Genomic DNA, 22,558 nt, shown 5'->3' on the forward strand with positions numbered 1-22,558 from the left:
TTTCTTGATTGACTATGGACCAAACCTATTATTTATTTTTCTTTATTTTCATCTATTAGCATCCTGATTGAATTCTGTTCTATTTTCTAAAGGTGATAAAGATAAAAATATATTTAAGTCATATGCCATGATCTCAGCACTTTAGAGTCCAAATTCCCTCAGCATATCTTGAGAAATAAATTATTTTCCATGGCAGTGTCTGCCCATTCTGTCAGCAGCCTTTTGCATCTAGAATATCCTCCTGAAACATTTTTGGTGTCTAACTACCTTTGAGCTGCTGTCACCACCTTTTGAGTTAAAAAAAAAAGAATGAGCTATGTGACTCCTTACTCAGGTCAAGAAGCATTTATTAAGCTCCTACTATGTGCCTAGCACTGTGGTAAACTAAACACTGGATATGGAAAGGCAAAAAGTCCTTGTTTCCAAGCACTTCACAATCTAAAGGGCGAAAACTCAACTCTAGTTATTTCCTATTGTTTCAAGAATCAAATAAATATAAATTATTTGGCAGGTAAAGAAAGTTATAACCTATCCTTCCTGCCTCACTGACAATTATTCCCCGAATTTGGCCAAATTGGGCTTTTCTCTGCTCCTCACCCACAACAGTCCATCTCCCATCCCCAGGCTTTTGCACTAAACCTGCCCCATGCCTGTAATCCACTTTCTCCCTCCCTTTGCCTCAGAGTTCTTCTGTTTAAGATGGATGAAATTTTGGCATCACCTTCATCATTAAAACTTTCCAGACTCTGCCCCTACAGTCCAACAGTTGGTGCCCTTCCTCTCAAACCATCTTGCATAACCACTTCGCTCATATATGTATTTAGTGACTTTATATTTCTGTTGCATATCATCTTTCATGTGCATGTGGTCTCTCTCACTGGAATGTAAGCCCGTTGTGAATGGGGATTCCTTTCACTCAGTCCTAGCAGCCCCAGCACCTAGCACAATGCCTGGCACACAGCAAGTGCATAATATTTGCTGGTTGACTAATTCAGGGAAAGCAACTACTCTTACTCAATTTCATTCATTCATTATCAATCTGCACATTTATTATGGGACTTATAGGGTGTGGGGGGAGATGCAAAACTCGGAGCCGGCCTGGTACCCGGGTTTCTGCCCTCAGTGCTTATAATATCAGAGCGGACACAAAAGTGGACTCTGTGAATCTACCACTAGGTCCTACGTTCTCTTCTGGAGAGAGACCCCAGGGACCCACCTGAGAGACAGTCACCCCTCGGAGCCAACGCTCCGCGGGACTGGGAATCGGTCAGCCGCCAGTACAAACACTCCACTAGACAATCCAGGAAACGTTTCCCCAGTTCTACTCGTGTCAAAAGCCGGAAGTCAGTACTCCATCTCCGGCCATGGCGGCGCAACAGCCAAATGTGGCCGCCAGCGACTTCCGCCCGGCCTCCCTCCGGTGCTAAATAAGCACTGGGAGAGGGAAGGCGGAACGAAGCGGAACAGAAGTGTCGAGGCCTCGAGTTGGACTCGGGCGTTTTATTAAAGAGAAACCCTTTTCTTTTCCGACTCGTGGAAATTCGTTAGTTATCGTTGGAGGGTCTTAGTTTTGGGAGCAATTTCAGCGGCCTCTTGACTGGCACACAGCCGTCGTCATGGTAAGCGGGTCGAGACCTTTAGAAGAGTCCAAAGGAGTGGGTAGAGCCCTTGCATGGGTCACCTGTGAAGTGTGGTGAGGAGCAGAGACCCCTTCCTTCCCACCTCCGTAGGGGGTGAGGTCGGACCGAGCCTTGTTTATCTGGAAATGGGGAGGAAGGGAAGAGGTCCGCATGAGCCCTGGGTCCCTTCCACCCTCTTTTCCCCGATCCTCCCTGAATGTTCTTAGAATTGAAGAGTAAGATTAAGACTACCGGCCCTTATTAAACGCTTCCTGTGTTTCTGGTATAGTGCTGGGCTCTGGGAATACAAAGATAGGCTTGAGATACCATCCCTACACTTTCGGAGCTTAAGCTTTACATAGGGCAGGGCAGGGATGTACATAAATAAATATAGGATCTAAGCCCAATAAAATGGAGCGATTTGTTTCGGAATGCGGTACCAGAGCTGAGCCTTGAAGGGAGCCTACGGTTCCAAAAAGCGGAAATGAGGAGGGAGAGCCTGAGCCTGTGTAGACTCGGAGGCTAGACATTGAATGTCTTGTAGCTCAGGTTGGTTGGTATATGCAATACTGTAATCGGAGGAACGTGTGAGCAGCAAAAATCTTTCGGACCCCGATTGTTACAGGGCTTTAATGCCTAATAGGGGTTTTATGTTTTATCTAAGAAGCAACAGGAAGCCACTGGAGCTTCTTGAGTAGATAAATCTTGCTCAGACTACTGGGAATATTAATTTGGTAGCTGTGTGGAGGATGGACGGTAGAGGGAAAAGACTGGATAGAGAACAGTCAGCCCAGGGAAAAGGTGAGGATGGTTGTGGTGGAAAAAATGAAGAGACTGATGGTCAGAGATATTCTTACTTAGTGTCAAATCTCCATTCAAATTCCCTGAGCTAGAAAACTCACTTCTTAGTGACCTACCTGCTTTATTCTCATGAAACAAGCCTTTGATAACTGCATCAGAATTATTCGTGGAAGTTCAAAATTCAGGAGTTTTAAGATTCTAGCTCCATTTTTCTTCCTTAAATGGAAAATAAAAGGTATTAAGTAACCATCAGGTTACATTTCTCTGGCTGTAGTTTCCCATTTTATTCATGACAGCATATTAATTTAAGTTTTGAGCATCTCTCCTGTCCATAAAATGAGTTTATTTTGATCTCTCTTGAATCAACATGGTATTTGCTAATTACTTTTATGAAACATGATGTGTTGAGAGACTAAAGAAGCATTCCCTGATAGTATCCTATGTAAAAAATAACTCATTTTGTCTTGGCGCAGGAATGTGTGGATTTAAATACTACAATTTATTTGCAAATATAAGTAATAGCTTTCAGCTAGGGTAGATTTTTTTCTTAGCTTATTTATTTGGGAGGTTATTGTTTAAATAGATGCTTTTTAAAAGTATTTTATACCTTCTGTGTCTTATAGCCACAGAACGAGTACATAGAGTTACACCGAAAGCGGTATGGCTACCGCTTGGATTACCATGAGAAAAAGAGAAAGAAGGAAAGCCGTGAGGCTCATGAACGTTCAAAGAAAGCAAAGAAAATGATAGGTCTAAAGGCCAAACTTTACCATAAACAACGTCATGCTGAGAAGATTCAAATGAAAAAGACGTGAGTATATTCCATTTATTTGCTATATTTGTAATTACCAAATATTGGGTTAACTTTTGAAGGATAATAATTTGAGTCGATTTTTTTTCTGCACTTTTTATGTAGTATCAAGATGCATGAAAAGAGAAATACCAAGCGAAAGAATGATGAAAAAACTCCCCAAGGAGCAGTGCCTGCATATCTGCTGGACAGAGAAGGTCAATCCCGAGCCAAAGTCCTTTCCAACATGATTAAACAAAAACGAAAAGAGAAAGCTGTAAGTAATGGTATTTCTTAGGATATCCTTTTTTTTTCTTTAAATGCTTTTATGAGAAATATTCATGTCTAGTTTTGTCAAAGTTAATAAGGCATATTTTATAGTTTTTCAGGTTGATTTGAAGCAAAATGGTTAGTTAGAAGGACCCAATCCTTTCTTAAAAGATAATTATTCTGTTCATATTCCTATGCCAGTGCAGTTGGATAGTCTTTGAGAGTTTGTATGGCCAACTTAGTGATGAGTTTCTTCAGTCTCTGACAGACTAATCCTTAGATAAAAGTCTGTTAATTGAACTGCAATTGACCTTTCTATTATGGTAAAAATGTGTAGCTTTTGGGAGATAAGAACAAATTGACTGGGAAAACCAGTGAATTGTTGTGTTTTGGTGGAGTTGGGGTGAGGTTTGGAAGCAAAAGACTGGCCTCCTGCTTTTATGATTTACTGACCACATGACTTTTGTCCAGGTCCTTGAATCTTTCCTCATCTGTAAAATGGGAATATATTTATTACCTGCTTCAAAGAATTATTGAGGAGAGAATGAATAATTCTGTTTAAAAAGTAAACTTCAAGTAACTGTATAAACTTATTTTAATTAGCATTTGGATCAAAAGTCTGTTTTGTTAACTGTGGTTTGTATGTATCCTTTTAGGGTAAATGGGAAGTGCCCTTGCCAAAGGTTCGTGCCCAGGGAGAAACAGAAGTGTTAAAGGTTATTCGTACAGGAAAGAGGAAGAAGAAGGCTTGGAAGAGAATGGTTACTAAAGTCTGCTTTGTTGGGGATGGCTTTACTCGAAAACCACCAAAATATGAAAGATTTATTAGACCAATGGTAAGTCATTTGCAAAAATTTCCTGACTTAAAAGATTGATGCCATTAGAAAGAACTGTTGAGTCAGGATGTAAATCAAAGCATACAATTTTTTACTTTAGTTTGTTTGGTTTTTTATTTTGGAGTTTTGGTTTTACATGAGTATTCTCTTACAAAAATGAACAATATGGAAATGTTTTGTATGATAATACATGCATAATCCAGATCAAATTGCTTACCAACTCTGAGAAGGGGGAAAGGAGAGAGGGGAGGAGACAGTTTGGATCATAACTTCAGAAAACTTATGTGGAAAATTGTTATTACATATAATTGGTAAAATATCTTTACAAAAATTAAAGAAGATCGATGCCATTGTTCCAGGATTGTATAAAGTAATGGAACCCCAGAAAAATAAGATTAAGGTAAAGAAGATAATAAATGGGGTGGTTGGGTTTTTTACAGTATCTGTTTAAATTTCTTTGTCCTTAGTGGCCCTTAGGAAGCAAAATCTTGTTTGAATTAATAAGAAAAAAACCATAGTTCTATAATTTAAATAAATTATTTAGCAACTCAACCTTTCTAGGAGTCTGTTTCGCTTCTCTATTGCAGATTACATTCCTGAAATTAGTCACTATAAAATTCTAAACCACTCTTTTACAAGAAACATTTAATATAAATAACAGAGAGACGACTTTTATAAGTTTTAACATGTTTTTTAAAAGATGTAAGATTACTATAAAAGAATAAGTAGGTTGATGAATTGTAATCCTTGAAATTGCATTTTTAGCCTAATTTTCCCCAGCATAAATAATGGGAGAAAGCCAGTTTGGTATGTTAACTAATTATATGGCCTATTATTAGATAACTATATTATTAGATAGCTGCAGAGATGACACATTTCACTCTGCTAATGTATACCAACTAGGCTATTATCTCTCCCAGACATATTAGTAGGGCAACAGGCAATGGGCAAGCATAATTCTTATCTTTTAAGTGTGATATAAAGAATACTTGACTGATACCTTTTTATATGTAGAAGAGAGAAAAGTACATTGTAACTATAGGTGCTGATTTTTATATCTTTCTAAACTATCTCATAGATAGTCCTTCATTTGATATAGCTTTCTAACAAATTTCTGATAGTTTGCTGCATCTGGGACAAAAGAAAAACATTTTTGGGGTGGGCAGCTTTGTGAGAATATGCTCTTTATTTATCTGGGTTTTATTACCTCTACAATCTTTGACTAACAAATGTTGCAAAAATAATTTAGGTAGTTAGAAATTAGCAACTTACACTTTTATTTTTAATAGGGTTTGCGTTTTAAGAAGGCTCATGTAACTCACCCTGAACTTAAAGCCACTTTTTGCCTACCCATACTTGGTGTGAAGAAGAATCCCTCATCCCCACTATATACAACTTTGGGTGTCATTACCAAAGGTACTGTCATTGAGGTGAATGTGAGTGAGCTGGGCCTTGTGACACAAGGAGGCAAAGTTATCTGGGGTAAGTATGATTCATGATATTGACCATTGCTAGTGATCTGTGAATTGAATATAATCATATAAAATCTGACATTTTTTAAAAGCAGCAGCTAGTATGTGGTTTTTTTCATTGCTCACCAGAGTGGATTTGATTTTTATCAAATTTGTATCACATCCACAAAGAAGACTAATGAATTCCTTTTCTATAAAAATTGTGTTCATATTCTAAGTTCAGCAGCTCAGCAAAAAAGGTTTCTTGGTATAAGGTACTATTCAAAAGCAACGACTTAGGGGGCAGCTGGGTAGCTCAGTGGAGTGAGAGTCAGGCCTAGAGACAGGAGGTCCTAGGTTCAAACCTGGCCTCAGCCACTTCCCAGCTGTGTGACCCTGGGCAAGTCACTTGACCCCCATTGCCCACCCTTACCAATCTTCCACCTATGAGACAATACACCAAAGTACAAGGGTTTAAAAAAAAAAAAAGCAATGACTTAATTTTTTTTCAATAATATTATAGCTACATGGGAATGTATTTACCAGAGGTAAATGATTGCCAAAAATAAGACATTTCCTTAATTAAAAAAAAAACTTGATTAAATACTTATTAAACAAATATTTTAGAAAGAACAAGTGTTAATCATCTAATCATAAATATAACTAAATTTTTTATGAAGTCAGCATAAAAACTTGAAATATCTAGATCAGTACTTGTTTTGTTTATTAACAAAAGGAAAAGTATCATGGACCTAGAAGGGAAAAGTAAGCTTTCTACTTTGCTCTCCTCTCATCACCCCGATTATTTCTAAGTTAGTCCAAGAAGCATGTTCTTTCTAAGCTATTATAACAAAAAGCTTTATGCTCATATTTTGTAACTAAAAAGGCATAATGGTTTGGTAGTGATTACTTTGGATGGCCTGGATTTAAATCCTGACTGTGGTATAGTCAGTTTCTTTGAGCTTCAACTTCCTTAATCTGCAAAAGAGAGATATTTCTACCATATACCTCACAGGGTTGCTGTGAGGAAAGCATAAATGTAATATAAGTAGACATTCTAAATCTTAACATCTAGATAGATCTATTATTTTGATAGATTATGATATTACCCTGTAATGATACAATAGCAGTCTAACCCAGGCCACCGGTGCTGTGATGCTTTTGTCGATGTACTTTCAGCTATAAAGGCTTTCCAACATCCTAGCAAGTTCAATCTCTTGACTTCAATGGGTATGAACTGAACATGCAGGCTATCAATTCATTATCCCTTGCTCTTGCTACATGACCCAACCACTTTCTTTCCTCCTACCTCCTTTATGTGATTGATATTTTATAACACTAAATGAGTTGAAATCTATGAGGGATCTCCATTCCTCCTTGGATAACTCACAACCTTTAATTATTTAGAATATGATATAACATTGGATAGTTTTTTAAAAGTGGGCTTTGTTTCACATTACCATACAATTTGTAAAACTTAATTTGCTTTAAAAAACAAACTTCCAGGAACATTTCTCTTTTTAAAATGCCTAGCACATAGTATAAATTAATGTTGTTTATTCATTCATTAAAACTAACTTGTGCTCTCTTGCTAATTTATTTGTAAGTATCTGCTATTTTGAAGGAATAGATTGCTCCCAAAAGTTTTGAGGTTTTAAGTTCATGCCTTATTTGGTCATTACATTTGAATATTTAGGCTATAACTAAAAAAAGCTTTTATATTAAAGACTAGAGTTAGTCATTTATGTGTTATTATTTAGTCATTTTAAGTTGTGTCTGACTCTGTGACCTCATTTAGGGTTTTCTTAACAAAGATACTAGAATGGTTTGCCATTCTCTTCTCTAGTTCATTTTATAAATGAGGAGACCAGGGTCTCAAAGCTAGTATGTGTCTATGAGGTCAGATTTAAATTTAGGAAGATGAGCCTTTATGATTCTAGGCCCAGTATTCTATCCACTGTACCACCAAGCTCCCCTTAATGATTTATTAGATATTACTAATTCTTCCTCACTTTTTTTTTCTTTTTAAGGAAAGTACGCACAGGTTACCAACAATCCAGAAAATGATGGATGCATAAATGCTGTCTTGCTTGTTTGATTGATCAAATGGAATTCTACATTTTTGCTAATTATTAAAGACTCTATATCAAGAAATAATAGGGTGAACAGTTACAGATCATAATATTCCACCAAATATGATTATAAATGAGGTCTACTGTTCTTTTAAGTAAATTCTATTTATTATATTGTATATTGGCTATTAAAAAAGACTCAGTTATATACATTGGGTTTTTGATTGGAGGTTAATTTGAAGTTTAAATACTTTTATTGATAATTGAGCACAATTTCTAGAGAAAAGAAAGATGAGACACCTTTTTTATGTGACATTTTTGCATTTTGATATGGTAATTAAAAAAAAAAGCTTGTAAAACTGACTACTGCTGAATACAGTGAAATCCTCTCAGAAGGAGCGTGTTATTTGTCTTCATTTTGTCAGTGTTTTTCTGAACTCTTAAAGACTCCAATGGAAAAAAGGACAGTTTTAAGGCCAATCTAAATCAATGGATAATTAGGGAGAATAAGAGGTTAATTAAAATTAAATTGATACTATTTTTTTTTATCTTATATCAAGTCTGACTTAAAAGATAATTGAAAGGATGAAAATCAAGTGACCAGTTAGCTTTTTTTTCTTTTTTCCTGGTTTGCAGACCATATCATGAGGTATAAGCTAAGGAGGCAGGAAAGGGGTTAAGATGTATAGATTCATCCCTGCTACAAAGAAAAAACCTCATAGGACAAAAGACAATGCACCTGCTCCTAATTCTTTTCATTTTATTAATTCATTGCTCTGTCAGGGCAACCTGGGGACCAGAACACTCAGAAACAATAGAGCAATGAAGACTTAGTATCTTCTCAATAATTAACTGCTTTACAAAAGCTTACATTTATAATACCTTAATTCATGAGCCATCCACAAGTTCAGTGGTGTGGAAGTGACCCTGTGTTCTTGAAAGCCACTCCTACGGAACAAGTTGTGGCAGGTTCTTTGGTACAGCCCTAGGAAGAAGCTTTCTTTGAAAGACCAACTGAAGTGAGTGCATGGAAGCTCATCCCTAGGAGAAGGCTAATATATTATTTACCTATGACAACCCATTAAAATCCCTCAGTTTGGAAGCGAGGAAGAAGAGGCAAAGAAACACCATCTATAAACAGCTGTTGGTATTTTAAACATGAGATTATCATCCATTGACCACCCCAAAATGCTAAATGGATGACCCAAGCCACATTCATCTTCACTTTGTTGCTCTCAACGAAACTAGTGAACGGAAGCCATACCTAAAGATTATAAGCAAATGAATTGGATTCATTGTCCATTAATGGCAACAAGAAAAATTTTATGGGATGCTTGCTTGGTCATCTTAATAGCAGAGTTTATAATGAATACTTGCAAAAGACTAAATGCAGCTTTTATATCAATGTTTGTGGCAGATGAAGAGGTAGCAAAATTAATTCTATAATTTCTCAATTTCACCCAAATTAATTAAATCAACATATACTTTAAGCACAGCAGGATTCTCTAAACCTTTTAGCTAGCTCCATGAGAATAAAAATATAGTCTGTTGTAAGATAACATTTGTGGAAGCTGGCTTATTCTCTTCTAATATATTTGTCAAGAATGCTCTTGAGTTGCATGTAAATCTTTTTAGAAGTAGAAAAGTAGACAGATGTATAAGCAATACTTCTTTGTTCCCTTATTTGCGTAGAAATGACCATGATTTATTCCAGGCATTTCATATCCTCCCCCATTGGAGCATTCCTCAGGTTCAGTTTAGGCTCCTGTTCAAACAATATGAGACAACTGTAGTCCATTCAATAGTTAGAAAAAGATTTACTTGGTTCTAAAATAGAAAAGAATATTTCGACAAAGATACAATAACATTTAGCTACGGTAGATCAAACAGATCTGGTCAGCAGGGCAGAGTGTGGAGATGCAACTGACTTTACAAGTCAACCAACCACAAAATCTGAAGGGGCTGGCTGGTAGGCCTTGTATGTCCTAAGGTGACCAGGAAGCCACCCTCAAGGAAGAACATCTTGAGCCTTGGTTTTGTGGCCTTTTAGGGAAAAAATAGGGAGAAAGGATAAAATTAGAAAATAGTTCTGTGACATCCCTTTTTTCCAGATGTCTTAAATGTGCTAAAAGAGGCAGTTAGGTATAGCACAGTGGATAGAGGATCAGGCCTGGAGATGGGAGACCTGGGTTCAAATATGGCCTTAGACACTTTCTAGCTGGGTAACCCTGAGCAAGTTCCTTAACCTAAATTGCCTAGTCCTTTCTGTCTTAGAACTGATTCCAAGACAGAAGATAAGGGTTTTTTAAAAATTGGTACCAAGGAATAAAATTCTACCACACTTTATGTCTCCAACATGTTAAAAATTAAATGGGAGTCCAGTCCAAGTAGAAAACAAACTGAGACTCTAGTGGTATATGCAAAATAAATACAAGGTAATTTGGGGAAAGGGGGGTAAATTATGGCTATTCACTACAAATGGAATAAAAGCTCTGAGTTTGAGTTTTGAAATGAAGTGCGATCAGTTTTATCCTAACCATTTCAACACCTCTCCAAATGAGCAATTATGTGGTAATCCAGTATCTACACTAGAGTCAGAAAAAGAAACATACCTACTAGCTGATAAAATGTTTTAACTAGCAGGTTCTCTAGGAAGGGGAACTAGTTTGATACACCTTAATCTGCAATCTTAACATTTTCTTCATCACTTAAGTCTACACCAGTGATTCCCAAAGTGGGCGCCACCGCCCCCTGGTGGGTGCTGCAGCAATCCAGGGAGGCAGTGATGGCCACAAGTGCCTTTATCTTTCTTATTAATTGCTATTAAAATTTTTTAAAAATTAATTTTCAGGGGGCTAAGTAATATTTTTTCTGGAAAGGGGGCGGTAGGCCAAAAAAGTTTGGGAACCACTGGCACAATCAACAAAACAATAAACCAAGTCTTGATGTGCAGCATATACCAATTTCTGAGGTGTAAATGTTCACATGAAAATCTAACGATGGTTAGGAGGCAGATGGAGAGACGTGGGGATATTCTTTTCAGCAGAATGGAGAAGTGGATACTGTAGTCCTACACATCTGTTCCATAAGGGGAAAGGGTGTGGTACCTCCTAAAATACTTCTCCCCTTTTGTAGAAGAAAAGTTCCATCTCTGACAAAGTTCCATCCCTGACTTGTGTTATCACATCCACTTCCAAATTGTTTGGGGCACAATGGGATGATAGCATGGCACTGGATTGTTTACCAGTTTATTCAAAATGAGTTAACAAAGGGGAAGATCTTAGGTGCTGTGGAGCTATTTGGGCACAGCTATTTTAAAAGTTACATTTGGTGAAATATGGTGATGTCCTTATTAGCTTATTTCAGAGGAGAAAGCAAGAAGTCAATGCAACTGTAGAGGTTTAGGATATTGGTCACTTCTAAATTGTTAGAATAGCCTTGGATTATTAGTCTTTCAAATGTGGCCTGGAAAGGTCTAGTAGTTAATGGCTTTTCCCCTTGATATTCTATATATAAACGTAAGTTACCTCTATTAAATTTGCAATACCTCAAGATCCTAACAAGGGGAGAAAGAGGCCTCAATTAGCCATGTGTTAAAGCATATACCTCTTCTATAGTGAACATTATCAATTAAATACCTGTCCTATAGCAAGCATCACCAGTATTATTACCAGCTCCCTCACTGAGAAAGTCTGAGACTTGCTGTTCTAAATACTAATCCTAATATTCCAAATAGAAAAGTATTACAGTTTCTATGAACCTTAGACCAAACACTGAAACAATCACAGCAGTTTCTTAGATCATGAAATAGTGAAGTAATAGCAGGGGCAGGGGAACAGGGACATGGAAACACCCCATAGCAGTTGAGCTGTGCCTTGGAGAGCAGGTCACCGACGCATGGGGAAGAGACTAGGCCTGTGCAAAAAGGCATAGGGATAGGAGATTAAATGGCAAATGTGAAGAGCAATAAGAAGGTAAGTTTGGCTGGACTGTTAAATATATGAAAGGGAGTGATGTATTATAAACCTGAGAAAGTAGGTTGGAATCAGATCATGAACGTGTAAACCTACTATACTTTAGGAAAAATATCTTTGGGAGCTCTGAAGGATGGGTTGAAGAGTGAGAATACTTTGAGCAGGAAGACCAATTAGAAACTACTGAAATAGTCCAAGCAAGAAGTGATAAGAACCTGAACTATAGTAGCGGCCATGGGCCTGGAAAAAGAATAGTTATTAAGGAATCAAAAATCAATAATGCTTGACATTTGGTTCAGTATGGAATGTCAAGGAGTGAAGAAAAGGCTTGAACCTTTCCACTTTGGGCAGAAATAGGCAAGTTCCCCAGAGGAGTTTGGGAGGAAAGGTCATATCTTGCTGAGTCTGAGAATCCTCCAGAAAATCAAATACAAAATGTCCAACCAGCAGCTGGTGATAGAGGACTAGAACTCTGGAGAGAAACTAGGACTAGTTCCTGGGAGTCATCTACAGAGAGATGATAGACGAATCCACAAATGGAGAGAAAGGAGGTGGAGGTGAAGGCGTGGGAAGAGGCCACAGGAAATATGGATAATGATTTGGAAAAGACTGAAAAGGAGGCATCAGACAGAAGTACAGAGAGAGTAGCAAAAGAAAATCCTGTCAGGGGAGACTAAAGTAGGATGAGAGAGTGGTCAGTATTCTCCAATACTACAGATTGGTTAAAAAGGGTGAGGATTGAGAAAAGCCTAAGATCATCCATAATTTTTGAGAGCAATTGCAGATGAATGATTAGATCAAAAGCTAGAGTATAGGTTTACAAAATAATGTGAGTAGAGGCATAAAGTGTTAATAGTTTTTTTCTTTCTTTTGTGGGTATTTTTTTCACAAAACATATTCTATTAATGCTTTTGATCTTTAAATAAGTTGTTTCCCACCCCTCACTCCTCACATGGGGACCTCTTGTGATAAAGAAAAGCACTTAAGCAAAAACATCAAATACAAAAACCTTGGCTTGCAGTGCCTCTCCTTTGCTTTTTGTAGAAGTGAGGTACTTACTATGGGTGTGTGTACAATGTATATGGTCGAACACAATTAATGTGCTAGGTGGCTTTTCTGAAACGTTTTTACCCTCATTTTAAAAATTGTTACAAGAACAGTTTAGTGGATGGTGGTGAAGGAGTAATATATTTAGAAATGAAGTTACATAAAAACAAGAAATCTAATTAATTTGGTTGAAAAAATCTTATAACAAAGTCTATTAATATCACATTAAAAAAGATGTTACTCTATGGCCTAGAACCTTGGGACTTCCTCCAAAATAAGATGATGAAATTCAACAGGGATACACAATCCCATAAAATTATCATATTTTCAGTTATTTCAAGCAAGATTCTTGAAAAGGAGAGAATACCTCCCCACTCCAAATGCACTACTGAAAAGTAGAACCATGGTTATTCTAAAATGATTTTGTAGCATCCAACTGAACAATTTTTATAACAGCAACTTTGAAAGAATTATGGTCTGGAATCTCTTTGAGACTGCTTACCATCTTGGCAGCTGCAGAGAAGGGGGGAGAAAATTTGACTCAAAATTCTTTTCAAAATGTTGGTAACTTTTTACATGTAATGGGTTTGGGGGGAATAATTTTTCTTAAAAAAAATCTATAAAATGTCCAATTACAGGGCTAATAATGAAGCAAGGTGTGTTCTGGCAGTGAAGTGATGATCTCCATTTGTAGAACAAGACAAAGAAATGAGTCATTTTTGGATATGGTCAATGAGAATTTATTTTACTACACATATTTAAACATTTCACTCTCCTTTTTAAAAATTAAGGGGGATAGAAAGTGAGGGTGGAGAAAAATCAATTTTTTTAATTTTAAAAGCTGATTTTGCACCTCATACTCAGAAGTATTTCATACAGTGAGAGAAGGGATACCTGATCCATACAACCCAAAAGTTTTACCTGCCTATACTATGCTGCCCCTATTCCTAACTGGGGTCAAGGATTTTCTTTTACTAAGTATTTGTGATTAAGCTGTCGTGTCCATATATTTAAATCAAGTCTTAAATGAAACTAAGGCTTATGAGAGGTGAAAAGTATATTATAAGCACGCAAGACAGCCTTTTACCCAGCTGGGGACATAGTGGAGAAATCCAAAGACCTACAGCTGGGTAGGAAACAAAGAGACAAATGGCCTAGGCCACAGCTAGTTGAGTAATTATTAATTGTGAGTAAAGGGGAGTAATGTGAAGTAAGGCTAGAACACATTAAGCAGATGCCAGACTGTGTGAGGCCTTAACTTCCAGACTAGTTTTTGTATAATGGATGCTTGGATTGGGACAAACTGGATTCAAAGGTCACCTCTTACTGTTTTGAGTAACTCTGGACAAGTCTCTCGCCCTCTCAATGCCCAAGAACACTCAACAAAGCTATAATGTGGAGAAAAGATGTCAATATCAGTTTGGGTAAATGTTGTTGCCTCACTATAGCTTCTTATTCAGGTTTAAAAAAAAAAAAAAGGAACAGGGAGCCACTGAATGCTTTTGAGCAAGTCAATTATTGTTGGCAACTATGGAAAACTAGCAGAATTAGCCAACAAAGAGATTGAAAGCAAGGAAACTACAGTCCTCTCCAAAAAGTGACTAGCAGGATATTTGTTTGAAGGGAGGATGATCATCAAAGATATTTTATAGGAAGAACCTACAAAGCTTGTTGTTCAGTTGTGTCCAACTTATTATTCCTATTTGGGGTTTCCTTGGCAAAGATATTGAAAGTGATTTGCCATTTCCTTCTGTAACCCATTCTACATACAGATAAGGAAAATGAGGCAACCAGGGTTAAGTGACTTGCCCAGTCATCCAGCTACTAAGTTGTCTTGAGATCAGATTTGAATTCAGGAATATGAACTGAGCCCTAGAACCACCAGAGGGTTACATGAAGTTAAAGAGATTTTTGAGAGTGGTGGTGGAGAAAGGATCTTAACAGAGATCTAATTAAGCTACAAAGTTGTCAACTTTGACTTAAATATGGGATAGGATGGGGTTTGTAAGAGGGAAGTTATCTAGGTTACTGTGAAATTGTAAACTTCAGTAACTGGGAAAATAGTAGTTCCCTCAAAATAATTTGCAAATTTGGAAGAGAGGTAAGAGGAAGGATCTTATTGTTATGCTTTAGAATTCTAAAATTTCATTTGAAATTATTGAAATTATCATTTCAATTGAAATTAACAGCTGTTAATGTGAGATGAGAGTTCTGAAAAGAAATGTCAGATAATTATACATGGTGGATTATCTAAAATATCAATCCACCTATGGAAACCACAGAGATAAGAAAAAAATTAATAAGTCACCGAAATTAACTTTGTATTTGTACACTCAGAATGCTCACCTGGCTAATATGGAAGTGTTGTTTTGCATGACTGAACATGTATCATGGGTGTCATATTGCTTGCCTTCTCGATGGAAAGTATTTGGAAATCAAAAATTTTAAATAAATGTTAATAAGCAAAAATTTGTGTATGTTGACATACTTTGTCCATAAACAATTAGTATTTTTTAGGTCTAGATTTATACCTTCAAAAACTATTTTATCAGAGTGGCCCAGTGGATAGAGCCAGGCCTGAAGATGGAGAGGTTCTGGATTCAAATTTGACCTCAAAATACTTCCTAGCTGTGTGATCCTGGGTAAGTTATTTAACCCCCACTGCCTCACCCTTACTGCTCTTCTGCCTTAGAACCAATACACTGAGTATAGATTAAAATACTTTAAAAAAAAAACACCTTACATTCTAAGTATTTTATCATTGGGTTAATATAGTTCCTGAATGTGTTTGGGTAGATATGTTTCCAACTTTTTAAAAAGTATGCTTCAAATATATTTTAACATCATATAAAAATGCTCTACTAATTAGAGAAATGCAAATAAAAGCAACTTTGAGATTCTACCACATACCTTTTAGATTGGCAAAGATTACAAGAGGAAAATGACAATGTTGGGAAGAGTGAGCTGTGAGAGAACTGTGGGAGTGTCAAACTCACAACCCACAGCAGAAAGAACCTACAGCCCCAAACCAGATTAAAATGTAATTAGGAAGTATTTAACAATATCGACCTTTTTCAAACCTATAGAAAGTCAGAGCTTCTCAGTCTGGGACTCAGAGCCCATCACTACTTATCTGGATTTTATTAAGCTCATTTCTCACTATTCCCTCAACATAAACGCCTTCCATTTGAAGCAAACTGGTTGATTTCCTTTTTAAAACATTTTGCATATTACCATCTCAGCAAATTTACTCATCCCAGCCCTGTACCCACTCCCTGCTCTCCTACGACATCCCTCTCTTCAAGACTCAGCTCAAATCCCATTTCCACCATGAAACCTTCTTTGAATATCAGTCTAGTCTTCCTCCTCTAAACTTCTAAAGTATTCAAATGTCTTCATGATTCACTTGGTTCTTAGAATGTGTTCCATTTTTAGTTTCTTTATAACACTCACACTCCTCTAAGTTATACTAAGCTCCTAGAGGGGAGGCATTTGCACAACCTTATAGCCAGTCACATATACTGATAGACTTAAATTTGTGCTTCTTGAAGGTAAGTACTTTTATATTAGAAGTGTGTGCTCTTTATAGGTCGGTCTTCAACAAATGCTTGTAAATGAAAAGAAAAAAATCTGCTCTATTAATGATAATTATAATAACTAGCATTTAAAATATAGCACTTTAAGCTTTCCAAAGCACTCAATAATTATCATCTAATTTGGTACTCATGACAATCCTGGGAGGCAGATTTCAAGGAATATAGTCAAATCCTGGCAAAAATAATCATTTGGATTCCATCCTGTCCACCCCAGATAAAGTTCATTTTAATGAAATAGTATGGTTTGTGTTTTAGAGAATAAGTGTTCATTAGCTTCAAGGTTAGTCTTTAGATAAATAAGTCTCACAAAAATCCTCATTCTTTATCTGTGAAAGTAGAAAATATATCCATTTCCCAAGATAATTTAGATTAAAGACTTTCTAGTTGTTTTGGTTTTTGGTAATCAGGTAATCAAGTTAAAAACACTTTCTCCTAAAAACCACCTTAATCGGAGGCAGCTGGGTAGCTCAGTGGATTGAGTCAGGGCTAGGGATGGGAGGTCCTAGGTTCAAATCTGGCCTCAGACACTTCCCAGCTGTGTGACCCTGGGCAGGTCACTTGGACCCCCATTACCCACCCTTACCACTCTTCCACCAAGGAGCCAATACACAGAAGTTAAGGGTTTTTAAAAAAAACTGCCTTAATGCGGAGATAAACTGCAAACTAAAGTTACCTTCACTGAATCCGTTTATTTTTTAAATCAGTAGCTGAATATATGTTACAATGAATAATTTTTCATGATAAGTCCAGACAAGAAAACTACTAAGTGAAAAGAATCTCAAAACAAACCAGAAAACGATTAAAAAATATAGGTTTAATATTTTCAAACACTAAAGCAAAAACAAAACAAAAGCAAAAAACCCCCAAAACCCAGGATTTCAAAAGCAAAGCAACTTAAGAAGCCTAACAAGACTTAATAACAGAGAAGAGTAACATATCTTCAATCAGATTTATAAACATGGTACCAACAAGTTTATAAAACACCTGAAGAAGTTTATGAAAAAGGTTTTTTTCTATAAATGAAAATTCAACATGATAAAATATTTTAGAATAAAGCACAGAAGCTGAAACTTGGACTAATCTTTATTGCTTACAAGGGGATCTTAACAGGTACTTTTGTCATGATAAGTAATGTGCAGATCTAAATAAAGAACTATTGTATGAAACCCATGTTGCTGCTGCATAGAGAAACTGTGTTCAGTAAATGATCCTTTTGTGTCTGAAGGTAAAGAATATTTCAAGATTGGATTCTTGAGAACTGAGATTGACCTTTAAGGACCATAGATGTCAAAGAAAGAAAATTAATGTATGTAATATTTCCCCCCCCCATTATTAATATTTTGTAAGGTGCAAAGAAAGCCTTTAAGAAGGCATTAAAGTACAGCAGCAAATGGTTCCTAGCCCCACCCCACCCCTGTATTAGAACAAAGTACAAAATGTTTAACTGCAGTCTCATCCATAACGGAGGCTACAGCACTAGTTAAACATTGCTCCCCTCCTAATCAAAAAGGAAGACAAATATAATGCTGAATACTTTTAAATTTCTAAAATACTATTCCACAGTTGCATCATGCTCATGATATTAAATATTTACATTGAGTACTATTCCAATTTGACTGCTGGTATGACCAAATCTCAAAATTTCATAACTAATTAGTAAAGCAAAACACAAAACAGATACAAAATAAATGTCATGTAATACCTAAACATGGTTGCAAATCCAAATTCCCAATCTCTGTAAATAGATGCCTTTCACACATTTTCTACCAAACTCACATAAAATGCATTTCAAATTATGACTATTATGACTCTGCAGTCTTGATTTTATACTGAATATAATCCCGTTAAGCACCAGGAAGTTTGATCTTTACCACAGTATAATTCTTTGCATTACATGGATAATTTAGAAATGTTAGCAGCAAAATTTCTTAGAAGTTAAATTATAATGTTTAGGTCAAGCTATGTTTTTTTAAAAACCAAAATAGTCCCTCTCCCCACTCTGAATGATGGCATTGAGGTTATAAATATCAATCTCAATCTCAATCTCTCTCTCTCTCTCTTTCTTTCTCTCTCTCTCATATATATATATATATTTTTTTTTCTGACATAACTAGCATTTTCATTGCCATTTTAAACTTTTGATGGAAGTAGAATTTTTGCTAATAACATTCAGAGTTATTATATTTCTCGTAGGTATGCCTATATATAAATACAGACCTAAACTCCCTTCTCAACAAAGAAAATAGAATTTTTTAGAGAAGAAAACCAATTCACAAAGGTTTATTAGGGCACAGTGAGACATTCTATAAGTAATAGAAGACACAATGAATGACCCTATTTGGACCATTCGTTTCTGCATAACTATAAATTTTCTGTATTCCCTTGGAGAAAACTTATTAAGTATCCAATTAAGGTTCACAAAATTCATTAATTAAAGCAAGTTCTGCCAGAAGTTAAAAAGCAGTCAAATTCCGTACCCATTTTAAGTCACTATACATAAAAATTATTGGTTAAAGTTGACTTAACCTTCCCTACTTTTTACCCCCAAGACAATAATCCCACACACATAGAAAGTAGCATTTTAACGGGTAGTAGTATATGTAAACCATGGCAACTATAACAAAAGCACTTCTGATGGGCTGAATAAAAAGGGCTTACTTTTTTTTTTTTTTTAAAGAAATGCTTAAAATTCACGAGGAGTTATAGGAGTTATATAGGAGTTAAAAATCATGAATAGGTTTAACATTTCTATTCCCCAGTGATCATATACAAACTATACATGGAAGAAACAAATCAAATTAATGCAGCTTTCCAAACAGTTTTCTGGTTTGTAAACTTAATGAAGATATACACAATGGATGTAGAACTGACAAAATGGATAGAATCCCAAAGGATAACCCACACATTTTGTAAGGAAATCAAAATACTTTGAGAACAATGAGAACAAATTAAGAATAAGGTAAGAAAATGGGTAGAAATTTAAACTGTTGAACTATAAGTTGAAAAGCAGGTGCTTAAAATTTACTTCAGAAGAAAAAAGGAAATCACAAACTATGAATTTAACCTAACCTATTATCCATTGTGAAAGTCTTAACAAAATATTTCTAATCAGACTATGATAAAATATCTAACTATGGAATGGGTGCTGTTTATTTCTTATTGATACACCATTATTAGTCTTAATCATTCAAGATTTGAGTTAATAACCATTTGTTGAGAAAACAGATAAATGGCATGGTTAAAAGTCTATGATTCAGGGGGCAGCTGGGTAGCTCAGTGGATTGAGAGTCAGGCCTAGAGACGGGAGGTCCTAGGTTCAAATGTGGTCTCAGACACTTCCCAGCTGTGTGACCCTGGGCAAGTCACTTGACCCCCATTGCTTACCCTTACCACTCTTCTGCCTTGGAGCCAATACACAGTATTGACTCCCAAGACGGAAGGTAAGGGTTTAAAAAAAAAAAAAGTCTATGATTCATTTTAATAAAAACTGAAGAAATTTGGCTCATTTCTGTTCAACAAACAGCCAACATGGAAAAGGGCAAAATCTAAAAATGTAATAAGTTTGATGATTTGCTTGCCTTGAAGATCTCTGTAATTTTGGGTTCTTATTTTCCAAAATACCAACCCTCAAAGTGTAAAAAGTTATTAAATTTAATCAGCATTATCTAAATATAGATGAAAGAAAGCTTCCCAAACCTATCTTCAGTACCTTCAGTAATGATGCAAAATCAAAACATAATCTGTCCCCAGATGGGCCAAAGGGCATTTCACATTCACCATACCAAGTTCTTCTCCTGATATGAATATTACTTTCTAAACCACATGTGTATATATATTAAACACATTACTGATACTACCAAAGAGTAACTAATGTGATATTTGACATCTTAAGATTATTTCCATTTCTATGATATGATAACTAAGTTACAATTCAGAGATGGGAAGCATTCTTTACTCCTTAGAATGCTTTGAGAGTAATAGGTCACCATTGAATGAATGAGTCACATCTCCAATTCTACTTCCATCTGCTGTGCAAATCTTCAACCAGGACAATGAGATATTAGCAGGGCCAGAGTGAGGGCTAAAGCTTCCAGTATATTTAATAACCAGAATCTACAATACATACTGCAGACCCACTCACACCCAAGGTGGGTCATGTAACTAACTACAAGACATGGGGTGGGTGCATGAAAATCATTCAGGAACAAAGACCCCAAATTAACTATCAAGAGCTATAGGCCAGAAGAAGGCAATAAGAAAAATTTCAGATTGAGGGGAGCTCCTCCCAAAGAATTAAAGAGATGGTAGAAAGCCATGGGAAGACCAAGGTTAGAAAAAAATTGCAGAGATAAGTCAAAGGACCTCTTGACAGTTAAAAGATTTCATTGCTCTTGAATTCAATGTGGTTTAATGATGGAAGCAGGAAAGGGCATGCTACCAACTGAGTTGGTAACTGGACTCCTCAATAAACATTTCAAGGTTGGTGCTTAATCTCTAATATTACTTTCCTGAAACATGGGACAAATCACCATCTGGCACAACAAAAGGTATGGTAACTCCAACGAAACCAAAGCTAAGGTCTTAAAATGAGATACACAATTAAAGTCAGAAAAGTTAATAATACATGTTTGGGGTGAAAACTGAAACCCATTTAAGGCTCTTTGCATCTGATAAATTCAAGTGTGGTGGAACCAAAAAAAAAAAAATTTATACCAAAATAATGGATTTAACATTATTTAAACATAATTTGTTTAACCAACACCAAAGGATTAATGTTCCTATTACTTGGAGTATCAGATCACAACACAGAAGAATGATTCAAGATGCATGTGTGTTTATACACCAACGTATATACAAATGGATGGGAGAATGGATAGAAATCAGAAGCCCAAATAACATTATTTACATATCTTTTGATTTAATATAGTTTAATGTTCATGCTGTCAGCCACTTGAAGACAGTTACCTTTTTAATTCTATTTTAATGATAGTTTTAGATTAGATGTTGCCATTTTAAGTATTCCTATCTTTTAAAAACTGTTTGGAAATGAATTTTGCTATTTAAGAGTAAGATTGTGAAACACCTTATTTTGTATTAAAACATCTTAGTATAAAAGTGTAACTTGTAGTATAAAAGATGATTTCTGTGATAAGTAGTGGAAATTCTGCTACCTTCACAGCAGCTTTTGTATTTATCATAGTTTAAAAAAAAGTAATGGCCATTTATCTCCACCTGCTAAAGATGATTTATACTCTGATTTGGTGACCCAGAATAGGAATGTGGTGGGTAAAAAATAAAAAGTTTATATATATGTGCATATATATACATATATATATGTGTGTATAGTGCTGAAAATGTCTAGAAAAATTAAGAAGAAGAATGGTGAATCTTGATTCCTACAAGAGGGGGAAAAATGCATCACAAATAATTCCAACCAGAAATTTTGGAACAAATGTTCACCCTCTATATCTCATGTGGTTTTTAACTACCATATTATAAAAAACTACAACAACTTTGTTACAAAGAGGATTTTTAAGACTGATTATTTCTTCCACCATTCAAGCTAGCTTGGCTTTTTTCTTAGCGGGTCCTTTATACCCTTTGGCCTTTCTTCTTAAATTTCGCCTGTCTATGACTGGTACTTCGACTTCTACCTCCTCAGAACTGCTGTCTGCAGCCTTCTCGGTTGACTGGGGGAAATGATCCAGAGGCTCCGAAGAGGCTTCAGACTGTTCTTCCGACTGATTCTTTTGTCCTGTGTTTTGGATATCTTCAAGTTCAACCCCTATGGGGGAGCTCTGAGAAAGGGTTGTTGAATTTTCCTGGGAATCGGGGACGGTTTCCTCCCCTTGATCTTCCAGTGAGGATGTTGTTTTGGGTGACACATTTTCAGAAACTGATTCTTCTGAGGCTTCACCAGTCACTGAGTTTGAGAGACCATTATCAGATGGTTCTTCCTTTGGGATTATGGCAACACTATCAGAATCTTCCAAAGAAGGTTTCTTTCGTGGAGCTGGAATGGATTTTTCTTCAGGGCTCTCTTTTTCATCATGTGAACTTTTGTCCTTCCCTTCTTTGGAATCAATGACATCCTCAGTCTTA

The 22,558-nt window shown here is 36.1% G+C and overlaps 2 protein-coding genes across 2 annotated transcripts in view; one reads left to right on the forward strand and one right to left on the reverse strand.

Annotated features, from left to right (window-relative positions):
* The first annotated feature begins 1,463 nt into the window (after nucleotides 1-1,463).
* NSA2 (NSA2 ribosome biogenesis factor) lies at nucleotides 1,464-8,231 on the forward strand. Its single transcript, XM_044657697.1, has 6 exons — nucleotides 1,464-1,619; nucleotides 3,044-3,231; nucleotides 3,337-3,487; nucleotides 4,137-4,316; nucleotides 5,606-5,798; nucleotides 7,798-8,231. The coding sequence occupies exons 1-6, from the start codon at nucleotides 1,617-1,619 to the stop codon at nucleotides 7,863-7,865; spliced, it is 783 nt and encodes a 260-aa protein (XP_044513632.1). The 5' UTR covers nucleotides 1,464-1,616; the 3' UTR covers nucleotides 7,866-8,231.
* Nucleotides 8,232-22,014: 13,783 nt separating this feature from the next.
* FAM169A (family with sequence similarity 169 member A) overlaps nucleotides 22,015-22,558 on the reverse strand; it is a 31,152-nt gene continuing 30,608 nt past the window's right edge. Inside the window, exon 11 of the mRNA XM_044680781.1 lies at nucleotides 22,015-22,554. Coding sequence (XP_044536716.1) covers nucleotides 22,015-22,554 — 540 coding nt within the window. The remainder of the gene's footprint in view (nucleotides 22,555-22,558) is intronic.

The sequence above is a fragment of the Gracilinanus agilis genome, chromosome 1 (assembly GCF_016433145.1).
Source record: "Gracilinanus agilis isolate LMUSP501 chromosome 1, AgileGrace, whole genome shotgun sequence".
Classification (NCBI taxonomy): domain Eukaryota; kingdom Metazoa; phylum Chordata; class Mammalia; order Didelphimorphia; family Didelphidae; genus Gracilinanus; species Gracilinanus agilis.

What these genes read in the sequence shown, in the direction of transcription:
- NSA2 (XM_044657697.1), top strand. An exon ending in AAAAACGAAAAGAGAAAGCT is followed by an intron (nt 3,488 to 4,136) that starts GTAAGTAATGGT and finishes GTATCCTTTTAG; the next exon opens with GGTAAATGGGAAGTGCCCTT. An exon ending in AGGAGGCAAAGTTATCTGGG is followed by an intron (nt 5,799 to 7,797) that starts GTAAGTATGATT and finishes TTTCTTTTTAAG; the next exon opens with GAAAGTACGCACAGGTTACC.